The following is a 27517-nucleotide window of genomic DNA, read 5'->3' on the forward strand; positions in this document are numbered from 1 at the left end:
AAGTATGTTTTTAACTTTTGGAATGTTTTGATCTATTTTAGAATGATTTTGTTTTCAAATTGCGTCTCTGTTTGCCCCCCTGGGCTCCTTGGGGAAAAAGGGCAGGATATAAATTCAGTAAATAAATACTGTAATTCACAACTGTTGACATAGAGTATCCAGTTCGTTGTAACTGAGGCAAAAACAAATGAACATGACTCTCTCTGTACTTTGGGAGCTGCATTGTGCTGGTATATTTGTGATAAGAACAAAAAAGTGAACCCTATCTACGACATATCTTGGCTTAGTAGTCATTTTGTTCCACCCTCTAGCAAGCTGCAGTGCCTTTTCTGAGCAGAGATGCTGTATTAGCAATGACAAATCTCCTCAGAACACCCTCATGTCACCATGTAGCTTTGAGCATTAAACGTCTGTCTGCAGATAGTAAACTCAGTCCTTTACAGCAGAATGCAGCAGAAACAACTGCGGTTGGAATAGCAACATCAAAGGTTTTATTTATAAAACAAATAACAAAACAACAAACTACTCTCACAGCCATCTTCTTCAGCAGGGGAGCAAAGAGAGAGCAGAGAGAGGGAGGAGACATTTAAATAGTTCCCATACTCATACATCAATTAAGTAATTAAAGGTAACCTGCAACATTATGCAATGTGAGAATGAGACATTACAAATACTAACAGTAGCATTGTTGTGAGGGACTTCTGGTGAGGGGGGTGATGGCTGCTGTCAGCTTCCCGGAAGAGCACCTCACTTTCATCTCAGAAGCATTGTCGAGCAGGGACAAAGGAAGGGGTATGTGGTGGGTTCGGGCCGCCCTGGATGTCACCACTGGGGGGGTGACAAAATGCTGGGTGGCACTCAATGAGGGGCCTGCAGTGCTCCAGAGCCATGCGTCTCTCCTGGGAGAGACGCGGTGGCTTGGGTGCGCGCAGGCGCAGCACTGTCCAAACAGTCCACCCGCTGCCTCCCCCCCCCCCAGCTATAGGGTGGTTGAGTGGAAAGAGGCAGGCAGACTCCGGAGGCCCTACAGTGTGCCCTGCCCCTATGGGCAGCTCGCCCCGCCCCTGGGCGCGCTGCCCCAGGCACCCGAGCAGCTTCCTCCGCCACTGTTGTAGAGTAGTTTCTTTGTCTCATTCCAAGGACACAGCGATAAAGTTTAAACTGGACCTTTTCTTAACAGCATCAGCCACTGCCAGTTACAGCAGAAGGAGGGAAAGCAAAAAGAGAAAACTAAACTCACAACTGAGGAAGGCTACTTTCTGTTCCTAGATACAGTGACACTTTAGTGCCTTTTTCTCTCAGTACAGTGAGTATTAATTAAAGGCTATTGCTTATCATAACAAGAAGTCTCTTCTGATGGGATTTCTGGGTGGAAATGGTGACCACCAGCTGCTTGGAGAAGGACCACTGCCACTGTGGAACAGGAGCAAGCAGTAAACAAAAGTAGGGGAAGACTGAGCCCAGGGGAAGCAATTTTGTGTTACCCTTCAGCAACTCCCCTCCATGTTAAGTTCAAAGTTCACTATATGAGAATTTTCAGAACCGGCGTAACATACATTAGCACATATTAACTGGAGCTGGTCCAGTTAAGTTGACCACGTTTTATGCATCTGGCCAAAGCCAATTTATTCCATTTTCATCACACTTATCTCACAAGGGTTATTGTGGTATATATACCGGTAAGTAATATGGTGAACTCCATATAGTGGCAAGTGATATTAAAATGTTTACCCATAGTGGCAATAACACTTCTGTATGTAAAAGAAGGCTCAAATTACTAATAGAAGAATTGCAAAGAGGAAACAATAAGCCACCAAATAAAGGGGAAAACTGACTGTGATTTCCATACCGGGGTGGAAAGCTCTTGCCCTTATTCCTTATTATCACATCGGACAGGAAAGCACTTAGAGAAATTACAGTCATTGCAAAATTGTAAAGGTAAACAAATGTGCAAAGAAAATACAGTAAGAGAAGTAAATAAATTATAATGAATGAGATTCCCCTCCAAGGTTTTCCATAGGCTGTAGGCATTTATAATTATAGGAGGTGGTTGTTATCACAGTAAACTGCAGAGGTGGGATTAAGTGTGCATATAATTAACACATTCAAAACAAGGTAATTGTGTTCATAAACTAAATTAAGTACTTTAAAAGTGAATTACTTGGGTGACACATGACACTAAAATCAACTGATACCTTGAAATGCCACCAGGTTGGTTTGGTGGCATTTTCCAAAGTGCACGCAGATATTTCATCATGTGTGTTCTAATTCAAAATAATCTCTATAAAGTAGAGTGACTTGGTCAGGCTCTGTGCTCCATTAAATGTTTCATATAATGGTTGAAAGGCACCCATGAGAAGACAGATGTGCCTTGAGTGATTTCCTTTGGACTTAGAGAAGATTGATAGCATCAATGTCAATATTGTTGATGGGAAATGTTGAAGCTTAGTGTCAGGAGGGGAGAATCAGTATAAACTGGGTACCCTATACTGCATAAGCGGAAATGTTCCCACTTGCCTTATGCCAACATTATAAACAACTAGGGATGTAATTCAATATAGCATGCATCTTTGTTCAGCTTTCATATGATCTCAGGCCTCTTCTGGTTCACTACAGTTTCAGTTTCACAATGTTGGTGTTCTTTCGATTTGCCATGCTTCATCTGCAGTGGATTTTGTAAACAATTTCAAAACATTTGAACCAATAACAAGGTGTTCACTTACAAAATTGATTGGGTTACTTAACCTTAGTTATCTGACCTTACTTACCCTTCCCCCACAACCTGTAGTGTGGGTGTGGGTGTGGGAGAGAGGGGGGATAAAAACCAACCATAGCACTTTTCAAGGGTTATTTTGAATAATGGGTATGTGGGTGTCTGGTTCTTTGTGTTCAAGTGAACACTTGCTACTGCTGTTGGAAGTGGTGTAGACCCCTCAGTTCATTATAGCTAGCCAACTCTGGAAAGGAGATCTCTTGCATGAAGTGAAGCTAATGCAGCAGGAACCTTTTATGATGGAAAGATGACTGGCATCAAGTGAAGCTAATTTTTTTTGTTAATTTCAGGAAAGGAAGGGGCAGGGCACAATAATCCCATGGACACTTGCAGCATCTCCTTCAGTGTATGCTTGCTTCAAAGGTGGAATGAAACAATGAATTACATGCTTTGTTAGCAGTTTTGAAAACTGCAAACCTGGTGCACATCCCTGGATGCAAACCAGTGCCTTGTATCTGATGCAGAACAAAGTAACCATCCCGTCAGCACAAGTGGGACTTCCCCTCTTCCGCCTCCCCGACACCCCTTTAAATCTGTTTTGTGATTTCCCTCTACCTCTGGAAAAGATCTGGGGAGAATGCAGGGCAGACACAGGAGGAGAAAAGTGAGGAAGTCCCATTGTTTGTTTGTATGTGTGTGTGTTCTTTATTGAAAAATAGGGGGGGAATTATACCCATTATAAAATTATAAGCGCACAAGGTAAAATAAGCCATGAAAAAATGACAATTGTTAAGATACACTCTTGTAATAAAAAAAGACAAAAGAAAATGAAATTTATAAATTTACAAGGTTATTATTTTACTTATTCTAAACTTAACCTAATGCAGTGTTTATAAAAATGTCCATGGCAAGTTTGTACATGACTTGTTCACATGTTGCAATATTATACATATCTTCTGTCCATTCAATGAAGAGACCCACATTTTTATTTTTCCAGTTCATCAATATCATTCTTTTTGCCACAGTAAGGGTGGGGAAGTCCCATTGTGCCCATGGAAATCCTTGCAATATGGGATGGCTGCTGGATCTCAGCCTTTGTCATTAAGCAGCTGTCACTTGCTTTATATGTGAAACATGAACAGCTTTCTTTTGTCTGTCCTAAACTGTCTTTCTTTTTTCCTTATCTCTTTCTACTCAGGTTCACTTTACTCTTATCAACATCTCTTCCCCCATTTTTCCCTCGTGTTGTTGTCCCATAATTGTTGGTTCCCATTGCCCTATCAGTCAATGACTTATTCTCACCCTCTTTACTGCCCCCACAATTCACTACATCCCCAATATATTGCGTTTCAAGCCTATACAAGTTTACTTAGAAGGAAGCCCCATTTAATTCAGTAAGGTTTACTCCTAGTTAGTGGGTGTAGAAATGCACTGCTAATAGTATCTCCATTCTTCTTTCAGTATCACCAAGTTTTTATTGGTAGGGTGTGTTGAACCTCTCCCACATTGCAAAGAGGACCAGCTTTACTAAGATGCAATGCAAAGTCTCTGCTTCAGGCAGAAGGTGTCAGGAGAGAAGCCATTTCCCCATTCTTTCCCGTCTACAAACTCTTTCATTGTTTTTAATAAAAATGGCCAGAGGTGGGAAGGAAGAGGGGATCATTCTGACCTTTCTTCTTATTCTTCGTATGCAAAAAACCTGTCAAAAGCTGGTAGTTCTTGTGGATAAAGACCATGTGATAATGGTCTCACAGGGCATAGGGACCTGGTGACAGCATGAAAGGATAGCTTTGTAGCTTCCTGGAAGTCACCACTCTTCTCAAGGATGAGACCACATTTCAATTGCAGTTCAGGTGCTAGCCCATATGGTGGTACCTCTGGATGTGAACAGGATACATACCGGAGCCCCGTTCGCATCCTGAGCAGAACGCAACCCATGTCTGCATGTGCGTGGGTTGCGATTCACCGCTTCTGCACATGCACACAATGTCATTTTGAGCGTCCGCACATGCGCCAGTGGCAAAGCCCAGAAGTAACCTGTTCCATTACTTCCGGGTCCCGTGGAATGCAACCTGAAAACGCTCAACCTAAAGCAACTTTAACCCAAGGTATGACTGTAATGTGTTCTATAGTATTTTGCTTCTCAAGTCAACAAGGTTGCAAGCCAGAATGCCCATCTGTTCAGACAGGAAGCAATGGTTAACAAAAGTAGCGAGTTGATGGGGTGGTGAAGGACGGAAAGATATCTAGGAGAACAAGACCTCAAAAAAGATTTTCCTCTAATTTCTGGGTAGGTAACTCCAAGTATAAGATATATTTGAATTGGAGTAGCACCTTCTCATTTCCTAGACATTAACTGCCCCCAGTCTAGCTATAGTCAAGTGCAAGTAGCATACATGTGAATCTGTATAAAAAATGCATCCAGCCAGTTCAATGACCCGATAAGCACTGAATGTGGTTATACCAGCAGATGTACATTTACATATGTACCATCTATATCCTGGGGTGTGCTCTGTGCTGTGGCTAAATAGCAAGGCAAATTTTGGGGTGATTTTGCCTCTTCCGAAGTAGAACCATTATGTCAACAAAGCACTCTAAGTCAGATCATGGGCCCTGAAAAGCTTGTTTTTTTCTGTACATCATCTCTATGTTTGTTGTGTTTCGCTGTTTCTGTATAGCACTGAAGAGCTCTGGGTGATATTTTTTTGTTAAAGTAGAGTAGCAGACAGGTGTGGGTTGTTGTTTTTTAAGCTAACCAAAGTTAAAATTTTTAAAATTGCCTGCTGCTCTGCTTTCAGGAGGGTAAGGAATCACTCACAGCTCTACAGCACTCCATAGGCTCCAGTAAGGGTAGTCTCATTTTGTGATGCCTGTTGGAGAACATCCTCTCCCAACACAAACAAGTGCCAGAAAGTGAATCTAGGCAGTGTGAAGATGCTCGTGTTTTTCTCTTAATGTTTTAAGAGTAGACTTAGTCTGTTCTTCAGGGCTCCTGTTCCTGCAAATTTCATCCGCTTCTGCCAAAAGAAGGGGAAAAGCAGAGGCTTTTTTTCAGCCAGAACTCACCAGAACTCAGTTCCTGTACCTCTCAGGAGGACACCATTGCCATTATAAGAGAACAACTGAAGCTTTCATGGTGAGTTCCAGCATTTCTTTTTCTAGAAAAATAACACTGGAAAAGTATGGCAATTTTTAGATTCTCCATAAAACTGAATGGGGAACGTACAATTTAATGTTACACAGAGTGGCACAGAATCCAAATCACAGATCAGCACAACAGAGCACAGGAAAAAAAGTACAGATACAAAGTGAATGAGGGGGCATGCACTCCCCTACTATATGCACAGAAGCCATCTTCTGTTTATGTAACCTTCTTGCTGAATTAGAGCTATTGAGGTCAGTAGATATTTAAAATGTTTGACTTTAAAAATAAAATCTGGAATTGCAGTTATTAAATACATACCAGGTTGCCCGCTTTCATGAAAACAATTGTGCATTTAGATATTAAAACAAAGGTACTATATCTTATCTGAATTGGAAGACAGATTAGATCACTTCCTTACAGCTACTAACCTAAAGCTGCTTTGAACCACAATTCTACTGATGAAAAGTACTTCTTTTATAGATAATAAACTAAGTAACCAAATAATTATGCCATGCCTACTCTGCAGCTGGTTAAAATGATGATACTATGCTTCAGTGATATGAAAAAGTTCTTCCTGTGAGTCACAGTTACAGAAATGCTATCATCAGTAAGCTATCTACCTCTCCCAGATTCATTAGGGAATAGCTCCACATCTATCATCTACAGGTCATGTGGCAATACTGCTTAACTACAGAGTTCCACATCTGGTGATATCGATTGGAAAGACAATTACTATTCTTCTCATTGTATAGCTAAAGGAATTGATGGGAATATCCCTGTGCTCATAAAATAGATTAAGGGACATGCCCAAGGTCAAATTGCAGGTCAGTGGCAGAACAGGAAATAAGAATTCCAGCCTCATGATTCCTAGCCTAGACCTGTATCCAGTAGGTCAGGCTGGTTCTCAAGACATGCCTCACTTCCCAGCTATTCCTCCTGTGCAGAGAGCCAATCAAAGGCCCATTATTAACGCTCAAAGTTAAAAGCCAGCAGTAACACAAAAGTGCAGGGCAGAAAATTGCCTGCCAATTCTCTTCAGAAAAGAGCTCATTATCTTGGGCAAAACATAGCTTATTCCAGAACATCTGTCAGGAAAGAAGCTTATTTCTGCAGACTCCAATGGTGACATTTCTATCGCTATAAATAAGGTGCAAAAATATTATGCTGCATATAGAACACAGTATTTATATAACATTTTGGGGTATCTTTACTTCTTCTTTTTAAGCAGGCCATGGAACTTGGTTCACTAGAAGAAGGACTGGAGGCCTAGTCAAGTGTTTGCTCTAAATCTTGGTGAAGTTTTAAGCTTACACATGCAGCTAATAAGAATATAGATAAGGATGGCATATGAAGGTCATGTCTTGATCAGGTGCCTTCAAGGAGAATTAGTTTTAACTAAACTGGAAAAAGGTCCTGGAGATTTGACATGACTTGGAAAGGATGTTAAGGAAAGGAGAGAGTGCTATATATGGAAAGAGGAGTGTGCAAAGGTCAAGAGAACAACGGGGTGGTATCCAAGCCAGATGATAGTTAACTTGTAGACCAATGGCAGACATGTCTACCCAGAAGTTTTCATCCATTTGTGTTTAAGGGGACTTACTCACATGTATGCTGGCACAGGGTTGCAGTCTAGGATTTGGCTTAGGGTTAGCACTGGGGGAAAGCAAAGATATTGTGACTAACAGCTTGCTGTATTTGAACATAATTTTTATAAATGTCAGTTGTTTGTGGATATTGATTTGGACATCTGGGGATTTTATATTGACTTTGTATGTTTAGTTTTGGAGGGAAAAGTGTGTGTTGTTATTGTATTTTTCTTTTTCTTTTAAAAAAAGGTATACAGTGGTACCTCGGGTTAAGTACTTAATTCGTTCTGGAGGTCCGTTCTTAACCTGAAACTGTTCTTAACCTTAAGCACCACTTTAGCTAATGGGGCCTCCTGCTGCCGCCGCACCACCGAAGAACGATTTCTGTTCTCATCCTGAAGCAAAGTTCTTAAGCTGAAGCACTATTTCTGGGTTAGCAGAGTGTGTAACCTGAAGCATATGTAACCTGAGGTACCACTGTATTTGTTTTTGCTTTCTTCTTTGTTAAATTTGACTAGATGGATAGATAGATGATAGATCAAGACAGACAGACAGATAATTGATGAAAGAGAAACTGCCCAGCAGAGAAAGGTTAAAATGTGAAAAAGCTGTTCCTAAATGTGCACCAACTTTACAGAAAAATGACTAGTGGACAAAAGACTAAATGCAAAGTATCTGTGTTAATTGGAGATGTCCTCCCACCCCACCCCAGCATGTTGAAATGCAGTTGCAAATCCATGTTCCTGCATGGCCACCCATTCATTTAAAAAACCTGGCAAGGATGCTTAAAATAAATCTGCATCTCTTCGTTTTGTACAAGCACATCCACAGCCTGAGAGACACTCAAGAGCCCTTTAAGTGGCATGTGTGAAATCTGTTGGTGTCTGACTGCCTCCCTAACTAGTCCTTACAAAATAAAGGCTATATGTAAAGCTTTCAGATAAACATCACAAAGTATTATGTAATGGGCATTTCTAAAGTCATTCCCCATAGTTCCCACTAGATGTTATTTCAGTTATGCTCCATATTGACCTCATTTTTATTTTTATTTTTTTGCTGAAAGTTTAATTTCCCGCCCTAGGACTAAGCTTCTAAGTTCATTTAGCCAAAGTTCATATTAAAATGACCTGTTGGCAAACAGTAACATCTGTGCACATTCCCTGAGATACAAAAATGCTCTTTCTGAAGATCCTTGCTTCAAAGCAAAACTGTAAAGCCCCTACATTGGATGGTCTGTTGCATCTGGATGCTCTGTGCCACATGGCAATGTGGTAATCATTTGTGATGGCAGCATGTAGAGAAAGCATATTACTTTTAATGTGATGTCACATCCATGTATTGGCTTATAGCACAAATATTTAAAGCCTATTTACACCACTAGCTGCGGCGGTTGTTGTTTTCAGTCAGCTGGTGATCGCTTTTAGGAATGCTGCCAAGAGCAGAATAATTGTGTGGTTGGAGAAATACTCGTGTGGGACTTCCGGGTTGGTGCCTCCGGTAATGGCGGAATTCCTCTGATCGGGAGGAATTCGCCCCATGGGAATTTGGGTCTGTACCGCCACAGCGAAGGTGGAGACCCGTAAAAATCACAGGCGGGAGAAGCCTGTGAGCATGGGATTCGGCGGGCACCTTTTGCGCCTCCCCTACTCGTGGGGAAACCCGGTTTCGGGGATCCGGAGTGACGTGGGGTGAGCGGCGCAGTGCTTCGAATTGTCTGCTTCTTCCACGGAGCGAAGCCGCATAGCTGTCGCTGGAGAGCACTGGCATTTTCCTGTGGACAATTTGACTCCAAAGTAATTACCCGTGAGTAGAGCTGAAGTGGGAGAACTGGATTTTTAAATGTTTAATTTGGTATCGAAACGGGGAGGTTCAATACAGGAAGTCCGCCTCCCCCTTTTGTAAATAAACTGAAGCAATGAGGCTGCAAGCTGAAGTCTTGGAAAGCCTTTTGTAAAAGACTAAATTTCCATCGGCAAAAAACATTTTTGGAGACAGGAGAAGGGGGGGAAGTAGTGGACTGAATATGCCTGTAGGAGAGAGTGAAGAGAGTTAAAATGCCGCTCTGACCCTGGAAAAGGGCTCCTAGCAGGATTGATGTCTTTTGGAATGTTCATTGACAGCGTTTAGAACGTTCATTGACAGGTAGCTAAACAAGAGAATACATTGTTTCTACTGTCTCCGGCTGTTTAAAAAAAAAAAAAGGAGTAAAAGTAACTGAAAACTGAAACTAACTTTGGATTATTGGAACTGTGTTTAAAAGAGGACATTACTGACTAATACAAATAGAAACTGTTTTCCCCTAGTGGAAGCTTTTGAAATTGGTTGCTTTACAGGAGCTGGGCTAGGGGAATTTCCAGCTGCAAGATAAAAAATTGTGAGACTCTGGGATCGACCTTGAATTTCTTAAGTGTTATGGCAAATGGAAAGGAAAAAACAGACGGAATGTTGACAGAAGAGGCCTTAGCGGTCGCGTTAGTGAAAATAAACGATTCGCTGGAACAGCTTCACAAGAAAACAGACGTGATAAATGCGAAAGTGGATGCTGCAAATATTAAAATCGACTTAATTGCAGAAAGTATAAATAATCTGGGACAAAAGGTGAATACCAATACAGAAACCATCCAGAAATTGATACAGGAATCTACTTTGATACAGCAAACTGCAGATGAAGCCAGGGAGAAAGCCCTTGCTGCTGAATGTAAAGCAATACAACTGGAGAGAGAGAGAGTCCCATCCATACAAAGGCAACTTGATGAACATAAGCTGACATTTGTTATGATTGAACTTAAAGAAAAACAGATGAATTTGAGGACCAGAGCCCTACCTGAATTGGAAAAGGAAAGCTTGACAGAGTTTCAGGAGGAGACAGGACTAACATCGGTTGAGAAAGAGAGGTATTTGGGGGTTAGTATGACCGCCAAAAATGTGAATCTATTTAAGGATAACTGTGAAGGACGTTGGATTGAAGAGAAGGGGGATTTGGGAATATGGACAAATCTGAAGTTCTTATTGTTGGGCCGAGTTGCTGTGGTGGGGATGAGGGTTGCTGTGTTGCCGGGGATGTTGCTTTTGTTTCAAACATTGCAAGCTTTGGATGGGATGGATTGTTTCAGGAGGTGGCAGAGGGATGTTTCCAGATTTGTTTGGCAGGGCAGGAAGCCTCGAGTAAAATTTAAGATATTGACGGATGCCAAAGAAGGAGGTGGACTTGCCCTGCCAGACCCCTAAACTTTGTTGTGAACCATCTGCTTTTTGCTGGCTGAGAGAATGGCTGCTTCTTGAAAACACTGAAGTGTTGGATAATGGCAGATGAAGTTGATGGACTATATGGAATTGGCGTAAATGACTGGCAAGATCCGAGACCAGGGAGAAGAGTCGGTGGAAGAAGATTGGAAAAAGTTTAAAGACTATTTATAGAAATATTGTAAAATTAATGAATGTTAGAAGAATGTTGGAATGAAGTTATATGGCTTCAGTAGAAATGTTATAAGGAATTAAGTATAAATAGATTAATAGAATATTAAAGGAAAAAATAAGGCTAGAATGTGTTAAGATAATTATAGGATAGAAAACAGAGGAAGATGGAAAAGAATTGCTGAAACAATTAATAGAAGTGGAATACAAAAAGGGAGATGTGAGGAGGTCATTGGAAATAAGCGAATGAAAGATAAGATATTGAAAATGTTTGAGGTGTTTTTAAACTGTTTTTGTTTGTTTTTGCTTTGTTTTGTTAGTTTAATGTGTTAGTGTTATGTAGTGTTTTTGTAGTGTATTTGTATTGTTCTTTTTCCTTTCTTTTTTGTTTGTAGTGTTGTGTTGAAATTGTTGAAAAAGTAATAAATATCTTTTTTAAAAAAAGAAAAGAGAGAAATACTCGTGTGGGAAGGAGCTACAGGACGGACCTCTCCTATGCAGCTTCAGATATTGAGGAGTGGAATTCAATGTAACCTTAAGGAGATTGTTCCATTTCTGCTTGCCCAGTGAAATAGTCCCCCCCACCCCCTGTTCTAATGGTTGCTCCAACCCCCCACAGCAGATTTGCAAATAGGCATGGGATTAGGAGACGTAGGGAAGCCCTGTTGTACTAACAGGAGCTCTTGCAACGGGCTTCTGCTAATGAAACTGAGTAGTTGAATTCAGCCCCAAGATTGCTGGCCAGCAAAGAGCCTTGTTGCAGTGGGGAGCCTCCATCCTCCATCCAGTGGGTCTATACCTGGCCTCCTTGTATGGCCTGCGAGGCCATTTCAGCCAGGCCACGCCCACCTAGTCCAAATGCAAGGCCCAAATGGGTTTCCGCGGGTAGCCCAAGAAATGCAACATGCGTCACCATTCTAAACTATTCATAACCAGCCCTTATCTACCTGTGCTATCAGCATTATTATGTTTGACCCGCATCACCACGAACCAGTTTGGTGTAGTGGTTATTGTGTTGTATTAGGGTTCAAATCCCTGCTCAGCCATGAAACTCACTGGATGACCTTGGGCCCATCACAGTCTCTTAGGCTGACGGTCTTGCAGGATTGTTGTGAAGGAAGGAACAAAACCATGTATGCCACTTGAGCACCTTGGAGGAAAGGTGGGATATATATATATAATAATAAATAATAATAAATGAGCAGGTTTTGTAGGTGAAGATGTGGTTTTTGAATGAGGTGGATGTTATCAATAAAAAAAACACACCAAAGCACTTCACTCAAGTTCAAGCATTGTATAAGCTTGTAAACAAGCTTTGTTGTAAATTCAACAAAGCAGCATCTTCTATCAAATACTAATATATCTTCAAAATTAATAAAAAAAATGTAGAGCTTGGTTCAAAAGGTATTTCTCAATGGGACTCCCATGTATAAATTCTGTTTTGTCTCCACTTGTTCTTCTAAAGCCAGAAAAGCATTTTCTTCCTCGTTTAAAATTAAACTAATGTAGTCATAGAGTTATTGATGCATCATCACACATTTCCTGTCTCACAGGTTTGGAATACAGTACCATTTTAAGGAGGATGCTGACTAAAACATTGACCTGATCTCACGTGTGTCGTTTAGTCATTTAGTCATGTCCGACTCTTCGTGACCCCATGGACCAGAGCACTCCAGGCACATCTGTCTTCCACTGCCTCCCGCAGTTTGGTCAAACTCCTTTTGGTAGCTTTGAGAACACTGTCCAACCATCTCGTCCTCTGTCATCCCCTTCTCCTTGTGCCCTCAGTCTTTCCCAACATCAGGGTCTTTTCCAGGGAGTCTTCTCTTCTCATGAGGTGGCCAAAGTATTGGAGCCTCAGCTTCAGGATCTGTCCTTCCAGTGAGCACTCAGGGCTGAATTTCTTAAGAACTGATAAGTTTGATTTTACACATTGTGTGTTACCTACAGCTGCTTCTCTTGCCTGCAGTGTTTGCATTGCAGTTTAATAGAGCATGAGAAATTAGAAATCACATAGAATACTTATAGGACTTACTGAGATGCCAGGATTCTAAAACTTGAGTTTTCTGTGTTGAAAGCAGCTAGATCAGTGCATGTTCTCCATCAATATGCATAGGTCTAAGGCAGCAAGGCTCATTTTGTTCCTTTTCCACAGCTTTGGTCTATTTTTTCACGTGTTAACAAGCAGCGAAAGAATAAGCAGAAAGACAGGATCCTGTTTTTCCATCATATTTTTTCAGTGTGGCACTCGGTTAATCTGGGACAGAACAACACTTTGCCAACTTCTGTCCTCCAGTGAAACCTTCCACTCCTTTTTAGCTTGGCTGTGGTACCTAATAAAGGAAGAATAAATGAGACAAGAAGCTGGGAAAGGTAATAATCATGGTCTAGCACAAAAAGCTCTTTGATCTTTCCTACCTCCTTTTTATAGCATTGTGAGACAAGTATGCCTGCATATAAACTGTGGCTTGAAAATGCCAGATGTGAGAGTCAGACCCCTAGAATTAGGCTTGGACTGCCAACTGGGCAAGAGGGACACCTGCCCAGGGTGCTGTCTTGACTCAACCCCTAGCTGGCCTTTCTTTCCAGCTGCCATGGGGCAACCCTTTGTGATTGATAGCAGCCACCTGAAGCCGTGCTCCCTTTCTAAGCTGATAAGAGGGAGCTGCTTCTTTATGTGTTTGTTAACTCTGCTCTGCCCTGCACTGCCCTTCCTCCAAAAAGACCTCAGGATACCAGACATGGCATAACCTACTTTCATTCTCATAACAACCAAGAAAGAAGATTCCACCTAAACATTAGGAAGAACTTCCTGACAGTAAGAGCTGTTCGACAGTGGAATTTGCTGCCAAGGAGTGTGGTGGAGTCTCCTACTTTGGAGGTCTTTAAGCAGAGGCTTGACAACCATATGTCAGGAGTGCTCTGATGGTGTTTCCTGCTTGGCAGGGGGTTGGACTCGATGGCCCTTGTGGTCCCTTCCAACTCTATGATTCTATGATTCTATGCAAGACATAAGAACATAAAATGAGTCTTGCTAGATCAGATTAATAAAATAATGTATCTAGTTTAGCATCCTGCTTCCCACTGTGGTCAATTAGATGCCTCCAGGAAGCCCACAAGCAACAGCCCTCCCTCTTGCTCACCAACAGCTGGTATTCAACAGTTGCCTCCTTCCTTTCTCCATCTCATTTCTTTAGTACAGTGGTTTTCAAACTGTGCTCTGAGAAATCATGGGCACGTATCAAGGAGAGTTATTTGATGAAACCATACAAGTTTCCTCAGAAGACACCACAACTATTTGTGATCTTTCCATCCAGAGCTGCATGAAAGTGCTTGATCGGCTACAACAGGTATGCAGTGCGTCCTCTAGAATAGGCTTCAGGATCTTCTACAGTATGAATGAGGTCCTCTGGTTGTTGCTGTACTCTGACTTCCATCATCTTCAGGCAGCATGGCCGATGCTCAGGGATGATGGAAGTTGTAGTCCAGCAACTGGTTCTCCAAGCCTGCTTTAGAATCATAGACTTGTAGAGGTGGAAGGGACCCAAAGGGTCAACTAGCCCAAGACCCTGCAATGCAGGAATAACACCTGACAGATGACCATCCAATTTCTGCTGGGAAACTTCAAACAAAGGAGAGCCTGCCATCTTCCAAGGTAGTCCATTCCACTGTCAAACAGCTTTAACCACCAGAAAGCTCTTCCTAATGTTTAGTCCGAATCTTCTTTATTGTGATTTGAATCCATTGGTCCAGGCCTTACCCTCTGGAGCAGCAGGAAGCAAACTTGCTCCATCTTCCATGTGACAGCCCTTCAGCATGCAAGGGTTCCCTGAAACGGCTCACAAGTTACTCAGTAGATAGGGTAATATGAAAAGGATATTCAGAATGTTTGGAAACCACTGTTTAAGGAAACATAAATACCACAATAGTCCGGAATTATCCAGGGACAAAAAACAACCCACCCACCCCTCAGATTGTTCCCTCCCAGCCTCCCTTCGGTTCTGTATGCTTATCCATCTCCAAATTGCCTAAAGATCTGAGTCAGGGTTTAGGGCAGCAGACATCTGGCAAAACCTACTGTGAATAAAGTTAAGCTCTGCGTGCTGAAATAAGCACAATGACACTTACATAAGGGATTACACTTCTCAAGCAAATGGAAATGGCTATTGGAGTGTGGGGGAGAGGAGATAATAAATACAGCATACAGGCACAGCAGCTAAGTGACATGGAAACAATTGTAACTTCAAACCTGCGTTACCGCTCAGATTATTTCTTGACATACTGCTCTCCTCTCCTATTTCAAGTGTGGGCTATGCCATAATACAATGCAAAAGGCTACCCTGTCTCAAATGCAGACGTTTTGTACCTGCAGACAGAGCCACAGCTACTCAAGTGCTTTCACATGCAATCCGAGCTTCTGGCTTCCCAACTTTTAGTTCCTTAGCATTGGTACGTTGCGTCTCACATTTCACAATACACCAAAGATGTGTATCAACAGCACAGTATGGCACATTGTGTGGTAGCTGATTCTTCTTTCTGTCATGTGGGTTTTTTATGTGCTTGGTAGTACAGCCAAGAGGAGAGTTTACGAAAGCTTGGTGAAAAATAGACGCTATCCACAACCGCTTTCCTTACCTGCCCATTATGTCTATAAATAGTTATAAGCATGCAACAAACAAAAATGGCCTCCACCCTCCAATTGAGTTCTCCATAAGCACTTTTTTAAACACACACACACAGTTACGTAAAGGGCCTAATCTAGTCAAGTGAGTATTTCTCTCCTTTGACCTTAATTATTTATGAGGATGATGCTCATCATCTTATATTCCACACAATGCCTTCCATGACCATGTTAGTTTGCTTCAGTCTTTGATTGGCCATAAGGCATGAGCTCACCTTGACATGCCTCATGCTACAACTGCAGGGAATGGCTCGCGATTTGCCCAGGGCTACCGAGGAAGAGCAGGATTTCAACTCTAGAGTGATTCCAGCACTGTGCCTGCTACAAACAGAATTGCCACTGCATAGGTCTCCCTATGACATTGTTCAATTCTGTGCATTCTGTGTCATATTCTTGAAGCTAAATTCACATGTGCTATTTCCCCAGATGCAACTGACATGCTTCTCTGCTGTTCTCCTCTTTTGCGTAGTCAGCTGTGTAAACTGAATCTGATACGCTACCAGCCAAAGCAAGTGAGAGGGCTTTTGATCTTTTATTTCCTTCCTTCCTTCGCTAAGTAATGAATGGCCCAGTACTAACCATGTTTATTCAGAAGCAAGTTTCATTGAAACCAACTTCCTAGTAACCAAGTTCACAATTTGCAATCTTGCAGGCCGATCTTGTTAATATTTACTTGGAGATATAAATCACACAGACATCAATCGGACTAACTCCTAAGAAGGTATGTACTGTATAGCTCAGAAGTCCTACATGGGAGTAGGCCGCATTGCATAGGATTGTGCTGTTCAAATCAGAACTTTAGCATTCTAAAGACACCATTTCCCCCTGTAATTCCATTGCTTTTCTTAATAATATAGTAAGTAGATATTTTGCAAAACTGCAAATGGATAAAAATAATATCCAATGTGTTATTAATAGCTTGCCTTGAAATTTGTTAGTTGAAAGCTGCACAATTATACCTGAAGTTCAGTTATATTTCTACTGTTGTAAAGGATGAAATCCTTAGTTTTTACTCTTGAAGGTAGATGTTACTGATGTCTGTGGATACCTACCAAATTATAGAAAGGAATTATGCTGGTCTATGACCAAAATAAAATTTGATACTGATACTGATACAAAGGAATGATATGTTTTAAAGTGTCTAATTATGGTTTACTACATAAACATCAGTATGGTAAATACAGACTGTATCCTTTTAGGAAATGTTCAGCAGCAGAGGATGACTATTTAGCTGAAAACACCAGGTACTGATAATACAAAAAAGTGTTACTGAAACAGCTGAAAATGCTACATTCTGCTGCGTTCTTAAAGGTCCTCTTTGTCAGCCGGGGATGGGCAGGCAACTCAATTCACTTCACAGTTAAAGATGCCATCCTTCAAAATTCGCAATTGTCTGACCTTTGCAATGCAGTTCTCAAGCCAACTAATGTGTTCAAAAATACATATACTATTCTTTATTTTATTCATTTATTTCATAAAAATGATACATCACTTGATTGTAAAAAAACCAACAAAAACCTCAAAGCAATTTACAACTAGGGTAAAGTGTGCATAAAAACGCATGTGTCTGTGAAAATAGCATTCAAAAATACATTATATTAAGGGAATATTTTGCTTTGCAAAGATGTATATATCAGGCAAAATTGGATATAAAATGCATATGAGGAGATAGTCACATTAAGAAGCTGATGAGCTTTTATGCAAATGGATGCTGAAATGTGGATAACTAGAATTAAAGGGTGGAAAATAAGAAACTGAGAGGAGCTACAACTGACAGATAAGCCCATTCTAATGGTCACCATATTAATTTATTCTGGTCTGTGTTCCTGATTTGAACTAAATGTCAAAAAAACACTGCAAGCCATGTTTCTTTCTCCCTTTTTTGGCCCATATTTGTTTGAGCTAAATAATGAACACACTTTCTCGCCACCTTATAGCTCCCACCTACTAATATTCGTTTGAGGGAGCACCAAACACTTCTTTGGGTGTTCCTTCCTCCAAGAAAGTTAACACTCCATGCAAGACAAAGTGGGAGCATGGTCTCTCCCACCCCCTCCATTGCTCTCCACTGGTTGTCTCCAGTGTGCAGCAGACCTTACTGGTGTGGAGCAGACCCCATCTGCAGTCCTCCTCAACTTGTGGAGGGCCACGGCAGGGAGAGATTTAGGACTGTAAGAGTGGTGCACATGCTGAGCCAAGGGGGCGTCCTCTCATCCTCTCAAAGACGCTGGGCTTTGGGAAGGAAGTGTGAGGCTCTGACAGGGTCCTAAAATCCTCCTTCCTAAAGCCTAGTTAGCACTCTCCCAGCTTTGAAAAGGAAATAGGAGGACTCTAGGACCCTGCTAGAGCCCTCACACCTCCTTCCCAAAACCGGGTGCCTCCTTACCGGCCTTTGGGAAGGCAGTGTAAGGGCTGGGGGGGGGGAGGTGTGCCAAATTTTGTCCTCACACAGGTTGCCATACTACCCAGGTCTGCCACTGGCAACAGGGGGGTGACAGCAGGGATGAGAGGAGAAAAGCTTGTCCTAACATATTCCTCCATGTAATGTTAATGATATTGAGAAAGGAATGCTTGAAGGTTTCCAATCTCAGGGATATCTCATTTACTTTCCAGACAGCACATTTGTTGCAAAATTGGCAGGTGGAACACGGTTGTACAAATGTGACAAGACATTTACTGAATGTCGCCCTGGCTCCATCAGACCAAAGGTGTTTTGAACTTACATTTATCAAAAAGTAGCTACTCAAAGGTCTTTTGAAACTGAGTGGAATTCCAAATGCTGCATAGAATAGGGTTCAAAGAGGGGAATGTTGGTGGGCATGCATGCCTGAAGTTGGTCTTTGGGTCATGGTCATAGTCTGTGAGGTCAACAGTGAGGTTAGCAACTTTGCACCTGCATGCTGTGACTTTCCAATAGTGCCCGTCTGCAAAGGTATCTGGTTTTAAATAGCAACCACAGAGGCCCAATCAGGTCTGCTCTTTCCTTCTCCTCCCTGTTCCCAACCAATCACTCCCATGCAAGCTGCACTTCGCCACAGGTGGAAAACATCCTTTGACACCAATGGAATTAGCACCGCTGGTTCCCCAATTCTGAAACTTTGAAAATTTATTTGAAGGGTTTCCATTCCCCCTTTTCAGACTCTTAACCAAGAGTACACCCCTAACTAGTTTACCCAGTTGGACAACCATAATGCATTATAAATGGGGCTGCCCCAGAAGATGACCCAGAAATTTCGATTGGTACTGAAGAGCAGCTGACTGTCTTAAAGGACAAGTTACAGTACATTTCTGTCCAATTCAGAGTGTTGGTACTTACCTTTAAAGCCTGAAATTGTTAGGGGGTCCAAATATCTGAGGTAGAGTCTTTTTCTTTAGGAACCTGCCAGGGCTTTCAGATCTTCTACTGAGACTCTTCTCTGAGTACCATCTTTTTCAGAGTTATACTGTTCGGTTACATATAAGAGGGCTTTTTTTAAAAAAAATAGTTATGGCACCATGATATGGAATATCATCCCAAAAGAGGTGCACCTCGCATTTACACTGCAATCTCTATTCTTTTTGGCTAAAACATTTAAGCTCTCCTGGGCATTTTAACTGGTTAAGGCTTAGTCTTGATGGGGGGGGGAAGGTGCTGAATGGTTTTTAAAGATTAATTTCATTGTGGTTGATTTGCATTTATGATATAAGTGCCTTGAAATTGAAAGAGGATGAAGGGTGTTTTAAAGGAATGAAATAAATGTGAAGTAATATTGCTCAGTTGTGGATATTACAGAAGGAGTAGCAAGATATTGTTCCATTGTTACTGAAACGTTATTCAAGGCAGCAGGGCAATAGCTCAATTAAGGCACTGGCATGTGTGATGGGAAGGTTCTTACACAGCATTGACTTAATCAGCACTGATGGATTACTTTGGCTTAGGCTAAGACCTAATTTAAGTCCATTTTATTTAAAATATACAATTATTCTGCTATTGTTTGGGGGTTGCTTATGGGGAAATGGGCTTGCTAGACATATTGGTGCTTCCCAAAGTCTTCTGTTGGTTTTGAGCAAATTACATTAGGTCTTCTGCATCCATCATCCATTTCTGAGAGGAACAGATGCTACATTTTTTTTGTGGTGTGGTTTAGTTTAGTTTGCCTTCAGTGGTTCATTAATAGCATTTAAATTAACCCCACCACCACCTGCATGACCCCATGTACACATGCATATGATATCTATTGCTGTTAAGGGCATCAGGGAATCAACTGGAATCTATTCCAAAACACTCTACAGCATACATACTTGTGAGTGAGTTATTAATCACCCAGTGTTGCTGCTGTGTCCATCCTTATTATTAATCATCATCATCAAAGGAGCAAACTAATTATTTCATGGCAAGTTACACAGCTGCCTTTAAAGAAAGGAAAAAAAGATCAAGGTGCTAAGTGTTCTGTTTCAACTGGAAAACATAAATCAAATGAATTCTATAAAGAAATGCATACTGTCCCATGTTTACATTGCAGAACTGAACGGTTAGAACTTCCCATTCAACAATCTTTGATGTGAAATAAAAAGGTATGAATCTGAGGAAACAGGTTATTCCAATATTAAATGAAATGCAAATACCCCTCTCTTGCTGCTTCTTTAAAAGATAAAAGTAGGAAGGAGTCAGCCTGAAATCTGCCTGCCAGGGACTCGCTTTAACACGTTTCAATGTCAAAGCCACAATTAAGATGCAATCAAACGGCTATGATACAATATAATCTCCCTTTCTCATTCCTTCAGAGAACCCCGCACATCCTTTGCAGTCAGTGGGCATCAAAACGCAGCTGATTTCTTTCCTTCGAACTTTTTGTTTGAAAAACAATACCTATAGGGTGAGATGCTTTTTACTTCAGAAAAAAAGAGAAGCCGGTGTTTTTAGGTGCACAAATGTATGTTATGATTCCCGGTGACCACAAATTAACTACAAACATGAATTTTATTATTATATTTTATCAGAATGAAAGCATGTGCCTCCTTGAGTCGTTTTGAAAAATAGATCTTTGTTGGGAGGGGGAAGCGGAGAGATCCAGGAACTCCCCGTCTGAGCATCTTGCAGAAGACAAAACAAACAAACAAACAATAATAATAATAAAAACCCGAGGGAAAGCCCAACTCTGCGGTCCCTGAGATGACATGTGGGGGGAGGGGGGAGGCCGCTGCTATACCAGGGATTCGCAAACGGGCAGCGAGTCCGAGTCCTGGCTGTGCATGGAGCTCAAGCCCGTGTCGGAATCCTCGTCGTTGTCGTCGCAGTCTTTGCGCAAGCCGCGCGCAGCCTGCTCCCCCCACACCTCCGCCGTGATCGGGGCCGGGTCGGGGGGAAGCTGGCCCCCGTCGTCGTCGTCGTCGTCTTCGACGGGGAGCTGGAGAGATGGGGCCGCCTCCTGCTCGAGCTCGCCGCCCGCCTCCTCCTGGACGTCGAGGGAGCGGATGGTGTCGAGGAGGCGCTGCAGCTCGCTCTCCTTGTCGGCCCAGGCGCGCTGCGTCGAGTCCAGGTCGGCCTTGACGGCCTCCAGGTCGGTGCTGAGGCGCAGCCCGATGTAGAGGCTGGTGCTCAGCTGCGTCTTGACGCGCTCCTGCTCGACGTGCAGCTCCCCGCCGCCGCCCACCAGCTCGGTGGTGTTGCAGTCCGTTTCGGAGAGGCTGGCGCTGGAGCCCTTGGCGGCCGCCAGCTCCTCCCGCCGCCGCTTCATCCAGCGCTCGTTCAGCTCCTCCTGGATCTCGCCGGCCAAGTGCTCCAGCAGATCCTCCTGGCGGCGCCACTGTTCCTGCAGCAGCGCCACCTCCTCGCACTTGCGCGCGTATTCCTCCAGGTCGCCGTCGAGGGTCGCCGCCTCCAACCCCCCCTGCGCTTCCCCTTCCTTTTCCTCCCCGCCGTCGGGGACCTCCGTGTCGCCGCCGCCGCCGCCCACCAGGTAAGTGTCCTGCACGTAATTGACGCCGTGGCGCTTCATGCGGTCGAAGTGGATCTTGGCCTCGAAGCGGTCGATCTCGCGATCCAGCTCGCGGAGGCGCTTCACCTGCTGGCGGATGGTGTGGTCCTGCGACAGCACGAGGTGCACCAGCGTCTCCATCCTCTCGGCGGCCGGCGCCTCCTTGGCCGGCGGCTCGTCGGGCTGCCCCGACGGCTGGCCCTTGCGCTTGTTGATCTTGGCCAGCTTGCGGAAGGCCTTGCGCACCACGCGCCGCTGCCGCTCCTGGGTCAGCGCCAGGCTGGCCCGCGCCGCCGCCGTGGGCAAGCCATGCTGGCAGGGGCTCTCCTTGCTGGGCACCACGCGGGCCTCGGCGCTGCGCGGGCCCGTGTTGGGCAGCGACGCCTCGCTGCGCACCAGCACGAAGCGCACGTTCTCCTGCTCGTCCCCCCAGGCGGCCCAGAGCCGCAGGATCTTGGTCTTGTTGGGCAGGATCCGCTCGAAGCCGCGCCACTTCTCCACGATGCAGTAAGACTGCGGGACCCCCGACAGCATCCCCCCGCCGCACTCCTGCAGCGACGCCTGCTGCTGCTGCTGCTGCTGCCTCCGCCGTCGGCTCTGCTTGCTGTCCTCCAGTAGCACCCGCACCACATCCGAGCAAGTGGTGCGCTTGGAAAGCCCCGAGATCAGCTTCTCCTCCTGGCAGATCCACACCGAGATCTTCCTTCCCTCCGGCTCCATCAGGGCGCGCCTGCGCTGGGGGCTTGGAGCTGCTGGGGCCCGCGGCTACTCCCGCCCAGCGGGGGATCCCCCATAGAAGCGCTCAAGGGTGCCGCGGCGGGCCAAGTCGGACGGCCCGCGAGCCCAGCCGAGCCATGGCTCCAGCCTCTCGGCTCTTCTCTCCCTGCCCGACGCCGTCTCCTCCTCCTTCTCCTCTTGGCTAAATGGATTCCACTTTGGGGCTCTCCATGATCCAAGTCCTCCGCTGGCCGCGTAAGACGCAGGCTCGCCTCCTTTTGAAGCTTTGCAATCTTTCCCCTTCCCGTCACTCTCTCTCTCTCCCTCCGACACACACGGCGCGTACGCTCAGCCCGGGGAGTCCCGGGAAACTGCCAACTTCCAGAGTTGCAGCTCCTCCTGCTTGCTGCTTCTGTTGCTGCTTCCAGCAGCGCCTCTGTGTGTGTCACAATCGGCTTTGCCTGGGAGTCTGACACTGCCCTTCCTTTGCTGCCGCCTTTTTCCTTTCCTATCACGTGGTTCTCTCCTCCCCCCACCCCTCTCACACTCACACACTTTTCTCTGTGTCTGCCTGAGCAGCTGTACTGTTTGATCCAAGACGATCTCCCTCTTATTGATTTTACCCCTTTCAGGCAAATTCACTCTCCTGCCTGGAAAACAGAAAGGCGCCCACCTATGCAATTGGATCAAATGGCTTGCCAGATGTTAATGTGGGGGGTTGGGGGAGGGAGAGTTGGAAATGCTGCTATCCTGACATCCTACAGCCTCCAAAAGAAAGAAGGTGGGAAACAAAACTTCAAAGCAAAAGGCCAAAATGAGACCACATTTCTTCCGTTTCAGTAAGGTCCCCAGCCCTGTAATTAAAAGGAGTTCATGGGTGCCAAAGCACTTTGCAGATTAAAATGCAGAAGCAAACAGTAAAACTTGCTAAGTGTTATTAAAATCCTTCCTTGCTGCCAGGGCTTGAAGAAGAGAAGAATTAGGCTATAAGGCTGCAGTCCTGCTAGGCATACTAAGAGGAAACTCAGCCCCACAGAGAGCATAGTAGGACTTACTTCCCAAGTAAACGTTGTGCTGTAAGAATAGATTTGGAATACCAAATAAAATGGGCATGTGGGTGTTCTTTTTTAGAAAAATTATAATTGTGTCGTATAATAATAAAACATTGCTTTTCCCATAAAGGAGAAAATAGCAAAATGGTGATGATGGTGATCAATCCCATGACATTTAAAGTACCTTAAGTTTTCCCATCAAGCACGCAATCACAGGGAACTTTCTCCTAGTTCCATTGAAATGAATGGGGAGCTGTGCAAGTGAGCATCTGTGTGCTTCTTTCACTACTCTTATTAATTTCAACTCGAGAAATTCCTGGTAGACACACAGATCGGAATAAACAGAGTTTGAATGGTTGCCACCTTGGAGAGTGTTGTCAGTGTCCATGGTTCCTGCTTGATTTGTGGGCACCTATAAAACTGCCCTAAACTGAAAAAGAATGAAATTGGTATAAATGTATGTGTGCGTTCCCCTCCCCTCCCCCCAAGTTCACATTTGCCTTAGGACAGATGAACACAATTTCCGAAATGATGGGTGGGCTACCTGTGGTTTACCCTGTTATTTTTTTTCATTTCTCACATTGTGTACAGACCTCTTTGTAGGGACTATGCAGCATTCCTGGCACACTTGCAAGCCTAAGGGATGGCAAGGCTGCAGTCCATCTTCCTGGTGGGCAGGGTGTGGTTTTTTTTGGGGGGAGGGTTTGAGCAGGAACTTAAGGGAGCCGAGTTCCCTTACCTTTAAAATAATAATAATAATAATAATAATAATAATAATAATAATAATAATAATAATAATTTTGTCTGTGAGGGCTGGAACGGATATACACCCAATGCCTGATCAAAAAATCCACCAATATCTGTAATCAATAAAGTTGTGGCCATTTCTTATCCTTATTTATTAACTGCTTGAGTTTATTAGTCACATCTTACATTTAGCCATTGCCCCGTGGTGAGGGTGGGTGGGAAGGTGGCACTGCGACTCGGCCCCTCAATAAACAAACAAAGAAAGAAACTAACTAACTAACTTTGTGGTGAGTTCCCCCACCCTTTTCCCAGAAAAAAGCACTTCTGATGAGTTAGTTCTCCATGTACAGATGACTTTTGATATCGGAGCATTGTCAGTCAAATACTCTCCCAGGTGCATTCTGCATCACCCCAGCAATGTCTTCCCTTCATGCACATTATTAATTACATTTATATCCCCCCTTTTTTTAACTAGAAGAAAGTCAGAGGGAGTAACCAGGCCGCCCCTGAACCTTGGGCACTTCTTAGCTTTAACCACAAGCCGCATTGGGAGCCATTAGGACAGCCTTCTCCAACCCTAGTGGCTTCCAAATGCTAGTTTCTTCCAAATGCTAGGTACATTGAACTACAACAGCCACCAGCCCCAGCCAGCATGGCTAATGGTTAGGCATGATGGGAGTTGTAGTCCAGCAACTGCTGGAGGGTACCAGCTTAGGAAGTCTGCCTTAGGCTATCCTTTAGATCGAACCTGCTAGCAGAGCAGTGTGGGAAGAAGAAGCCGCAGGGAGAGAATGCCCTGTAGCCTGCATTCTGAGGTGGTGGTTCCCCTACAAGAATACCATCCCGCGTGCAAACCCAGCATGTTTGGGCGAGCTCTGCTCAACTATAAAGCATCGCTCTGCCCGTTGTGCGGCACTGAGCTGTAGCGTGGCATCCGTTGGATAGACTGCGCTTTGTGTGCCAGGGGAGGAGGGCTGAACACCTCCATGGCCTGACGGCAAAGAACCAGCATTTGGAAGCTTGTTAAAGTGTTGGGGCAGTTGGAGTTTGCAAGGGAAGCACATTAAGTGGGTTAATTAAGTGCTCGTCCGTGACGTACGAGTTGCTTCATTACGACTCCACCGTGATCGCTGTAGGCTGTGTGCAAGCTTAGGCATATTTTATTGGTTTGGTCATGCTAGGTTTTCACTTGGAAGGGTTTCTTCAAAAGCATAATACCTCTGCATATGCATATATATATATATATATATATATATATATATATATATGCATGCATACGTGTATATATAGTACAATGGTAATGACCTCTTGGCAAATCCTCCTCCTCTAGAACCATAGGGCTCTGTTTAAAGTTCCACACACTCCTGTTTGGCAGAGGTTTATCCCTTCCCTGCCTAGCCACCATCCCAATAAGAATTACAACCCCTGCCAGGAGTAAGGGATTTCCATTGGGATTGTGACTGGGGAGACAAAGGTTAAACCTCCCATTCCCAGGCACTGTTGAAAACCAGGGGCCCTTGCACCTAGTTTTATATTTAAAAAAAGAACAGCAGACCACACAGTTGCTAACCACACAGTTTCTGCAACGTGTAGCCTGGCTGTAATTCATGGTTATAAAGCAGTTTTTTAAAAAATAAAATAAACAATGACCCAAAACAAAACATGGCTTCTGAGCAATGAGATTTGGACTCCTAGTTTTTAGTGTTGTGAAACTTGGGACTCCTGATCAAACTCATTAAAGAAACTGGGGATTCAGGAATGTTTGTGGAAGCTAGAGTAATTCCAAGTAGCTTGCGATCTGGGGAGAGAGACCCTTAAAGTCATGTAAACTACATTGCACTGAGTTTAGCTATAACACCGTGAAGCAGGAAGGGGCACATTCAAGGAAGGACATGGTAAGTGAGAGGTGGAGAAGGTCCTTAGCTCAGTGGTGGAACTCTTCCTTTTCAGGCAGAAGGTCCCAGAAGGTTCAATCCCTGGAATCTCCAGGTAGGTCTGGGAATGTTCTCTGCCTACTCTTTTCCGGAAGGGAAGTTAGATAGTTTCGGCATCTCATCCAGTGTAGCATAGTGGTTAGCATGCCAGACTAGGACCTGGGAGACCAGGGTTCAAATCCCCACTCAGCCATGAAGCTCACTGGGTGATCATGGGCCCATCACTGCCTCTCATAGCCTAACCCACCTCACAGGGTTGTTGTGGGGGGAAATCAAGAGTGGGAGAAGCATATGTGTCACCTGGAAATCCTTGGAGGAAAAGTTGGGGCATAAATGCAATCAAGAAATGTAGAACAAGGTATGGTTTATAACAGGAATGGGCAACTCGAGAGCTGAGGGTCAAATTTGGCTCTCCAACCCAGGCCTCACACCATCTCCCCAGATAAGACCCTTCACTGGCCCTGCTTTGCACCCTCCCTGAGTGTTTTTCCTGGCTGGAATACATCCTTGTTTCTTGCTTGTCGGGATGGAGGCTAGAGAGGGGTGTGCAAGGGTGTGGAAACTTGCCTACTTTTCAAAGGTAAGACTCACATTTAGTTTCCCTGCCTGCCTTTGCCTCTGGCCCCGCCCTCCACTGCCACATGGCCCCTGGAAGTTTGCCAAAAGCGGAACTTGGCCATTCTACTGAAAATGGTCCCCCATCCCTATTTTATAAGATCTGAGAGTATTTTTCCCCTGTTTTCTCCCCCTGAGCAATTCATATGGAGGTGTTGATTTAGGACTGGTGTTTAACTTGGTGACAGCTGCTAAGATCCCAGTTACATCACACTGGAGAACCTCTATTAATCTGCCACTCTGTAATTGGCTTTATACGACACATCTGGAACTGGCGACAAAACGTTGCCACGGGGAGCGCTCAGGTTCAATGATTCAGCTGTCTCGCTTAGGAAATAGTGAATTGCCTTTATGCGTAAACAGACTCCATAATTTGTGAAGATAACATAGAGCGGCTACAGTAGCTCATGGAAGAAGCAAGCTGTGGCACCAAATCCAAAACTTAGCAAATGTTGAAGGAGGAGCAAGAGGAAGAAGGCAATGTGCACAGAGTTAGGCCTGCAGCAGACACTCCCAAATTCTTTGTGTGGGGCTGCTGGTGTGCAGGTCAGGCTGCAGCTGGCTCTGGTCGGTTCACAGAAGTCCTCAAGACAGCTTTAATGAAGTAGGTCTGGGACAGATATCTGACAGGGAGGATATTCCAGGTGTGTGCAGGAGCACAGAGTGCTGAGGGAAACGAGATGACCTTGAGATGAATATGTATGCTCAGGATTAAAGGCGTTGAGCAGGAATGTACTGATTATATATATATATATATATATATATATATATATATATATATATATGGAGGGGGCAGGATGTCCTCCCAGTGGTTAAGATGTGCTTCTGAAAGAATGTAAGGGCTCTGCACCTGGGAACCATGGGAGATTGTTCCAGGAGTTGTGTGCTTGTGTGTGTGTGTCCTCAATTCCAAGCTTGAGAGGAGAACTGAGGTTGCCATTTTTACGCTATGCTGC

At 44.0% G+C, this 27517-nt stretch overlaps 1 protein-coding gene across 1 annotated transcript; it reads right to left on the reverse strand.

Moving 5' to 3' along the window:
- Window positions 1-20480: 20480 nt before the first annotated feature.
- On the reverse strand, window positions 20481-27294 carry RASSF10 (Ras association domain family member 10). The gene has a single exon (XM_082194275.1). It carries the CDS (start codon window positions 22214-22216, stop codon window positions 20723-20725), a length of 1494 nt encoding a protein of 497 aa, XP_082050401.1. The 5' UTR covers window positions 22217-27294; the 3' UTR covers window positions 20481-20722.
- Between the last annotated feature and the right edge of the window lie 223 nt (window positions 27295-27517).

Source organism: Podarcis vaucheri (assembly GCF_965113315.1).
Source record: "Podarcis vaucheri genome assembly, chromosome: 1".
Classification (NCBI taxonomy): Eukaryota; Metazoa; Chordata; class Lepidosauria; order Squamata; family Lacertidae; genus Podarcis; species Podarcis vaucheri.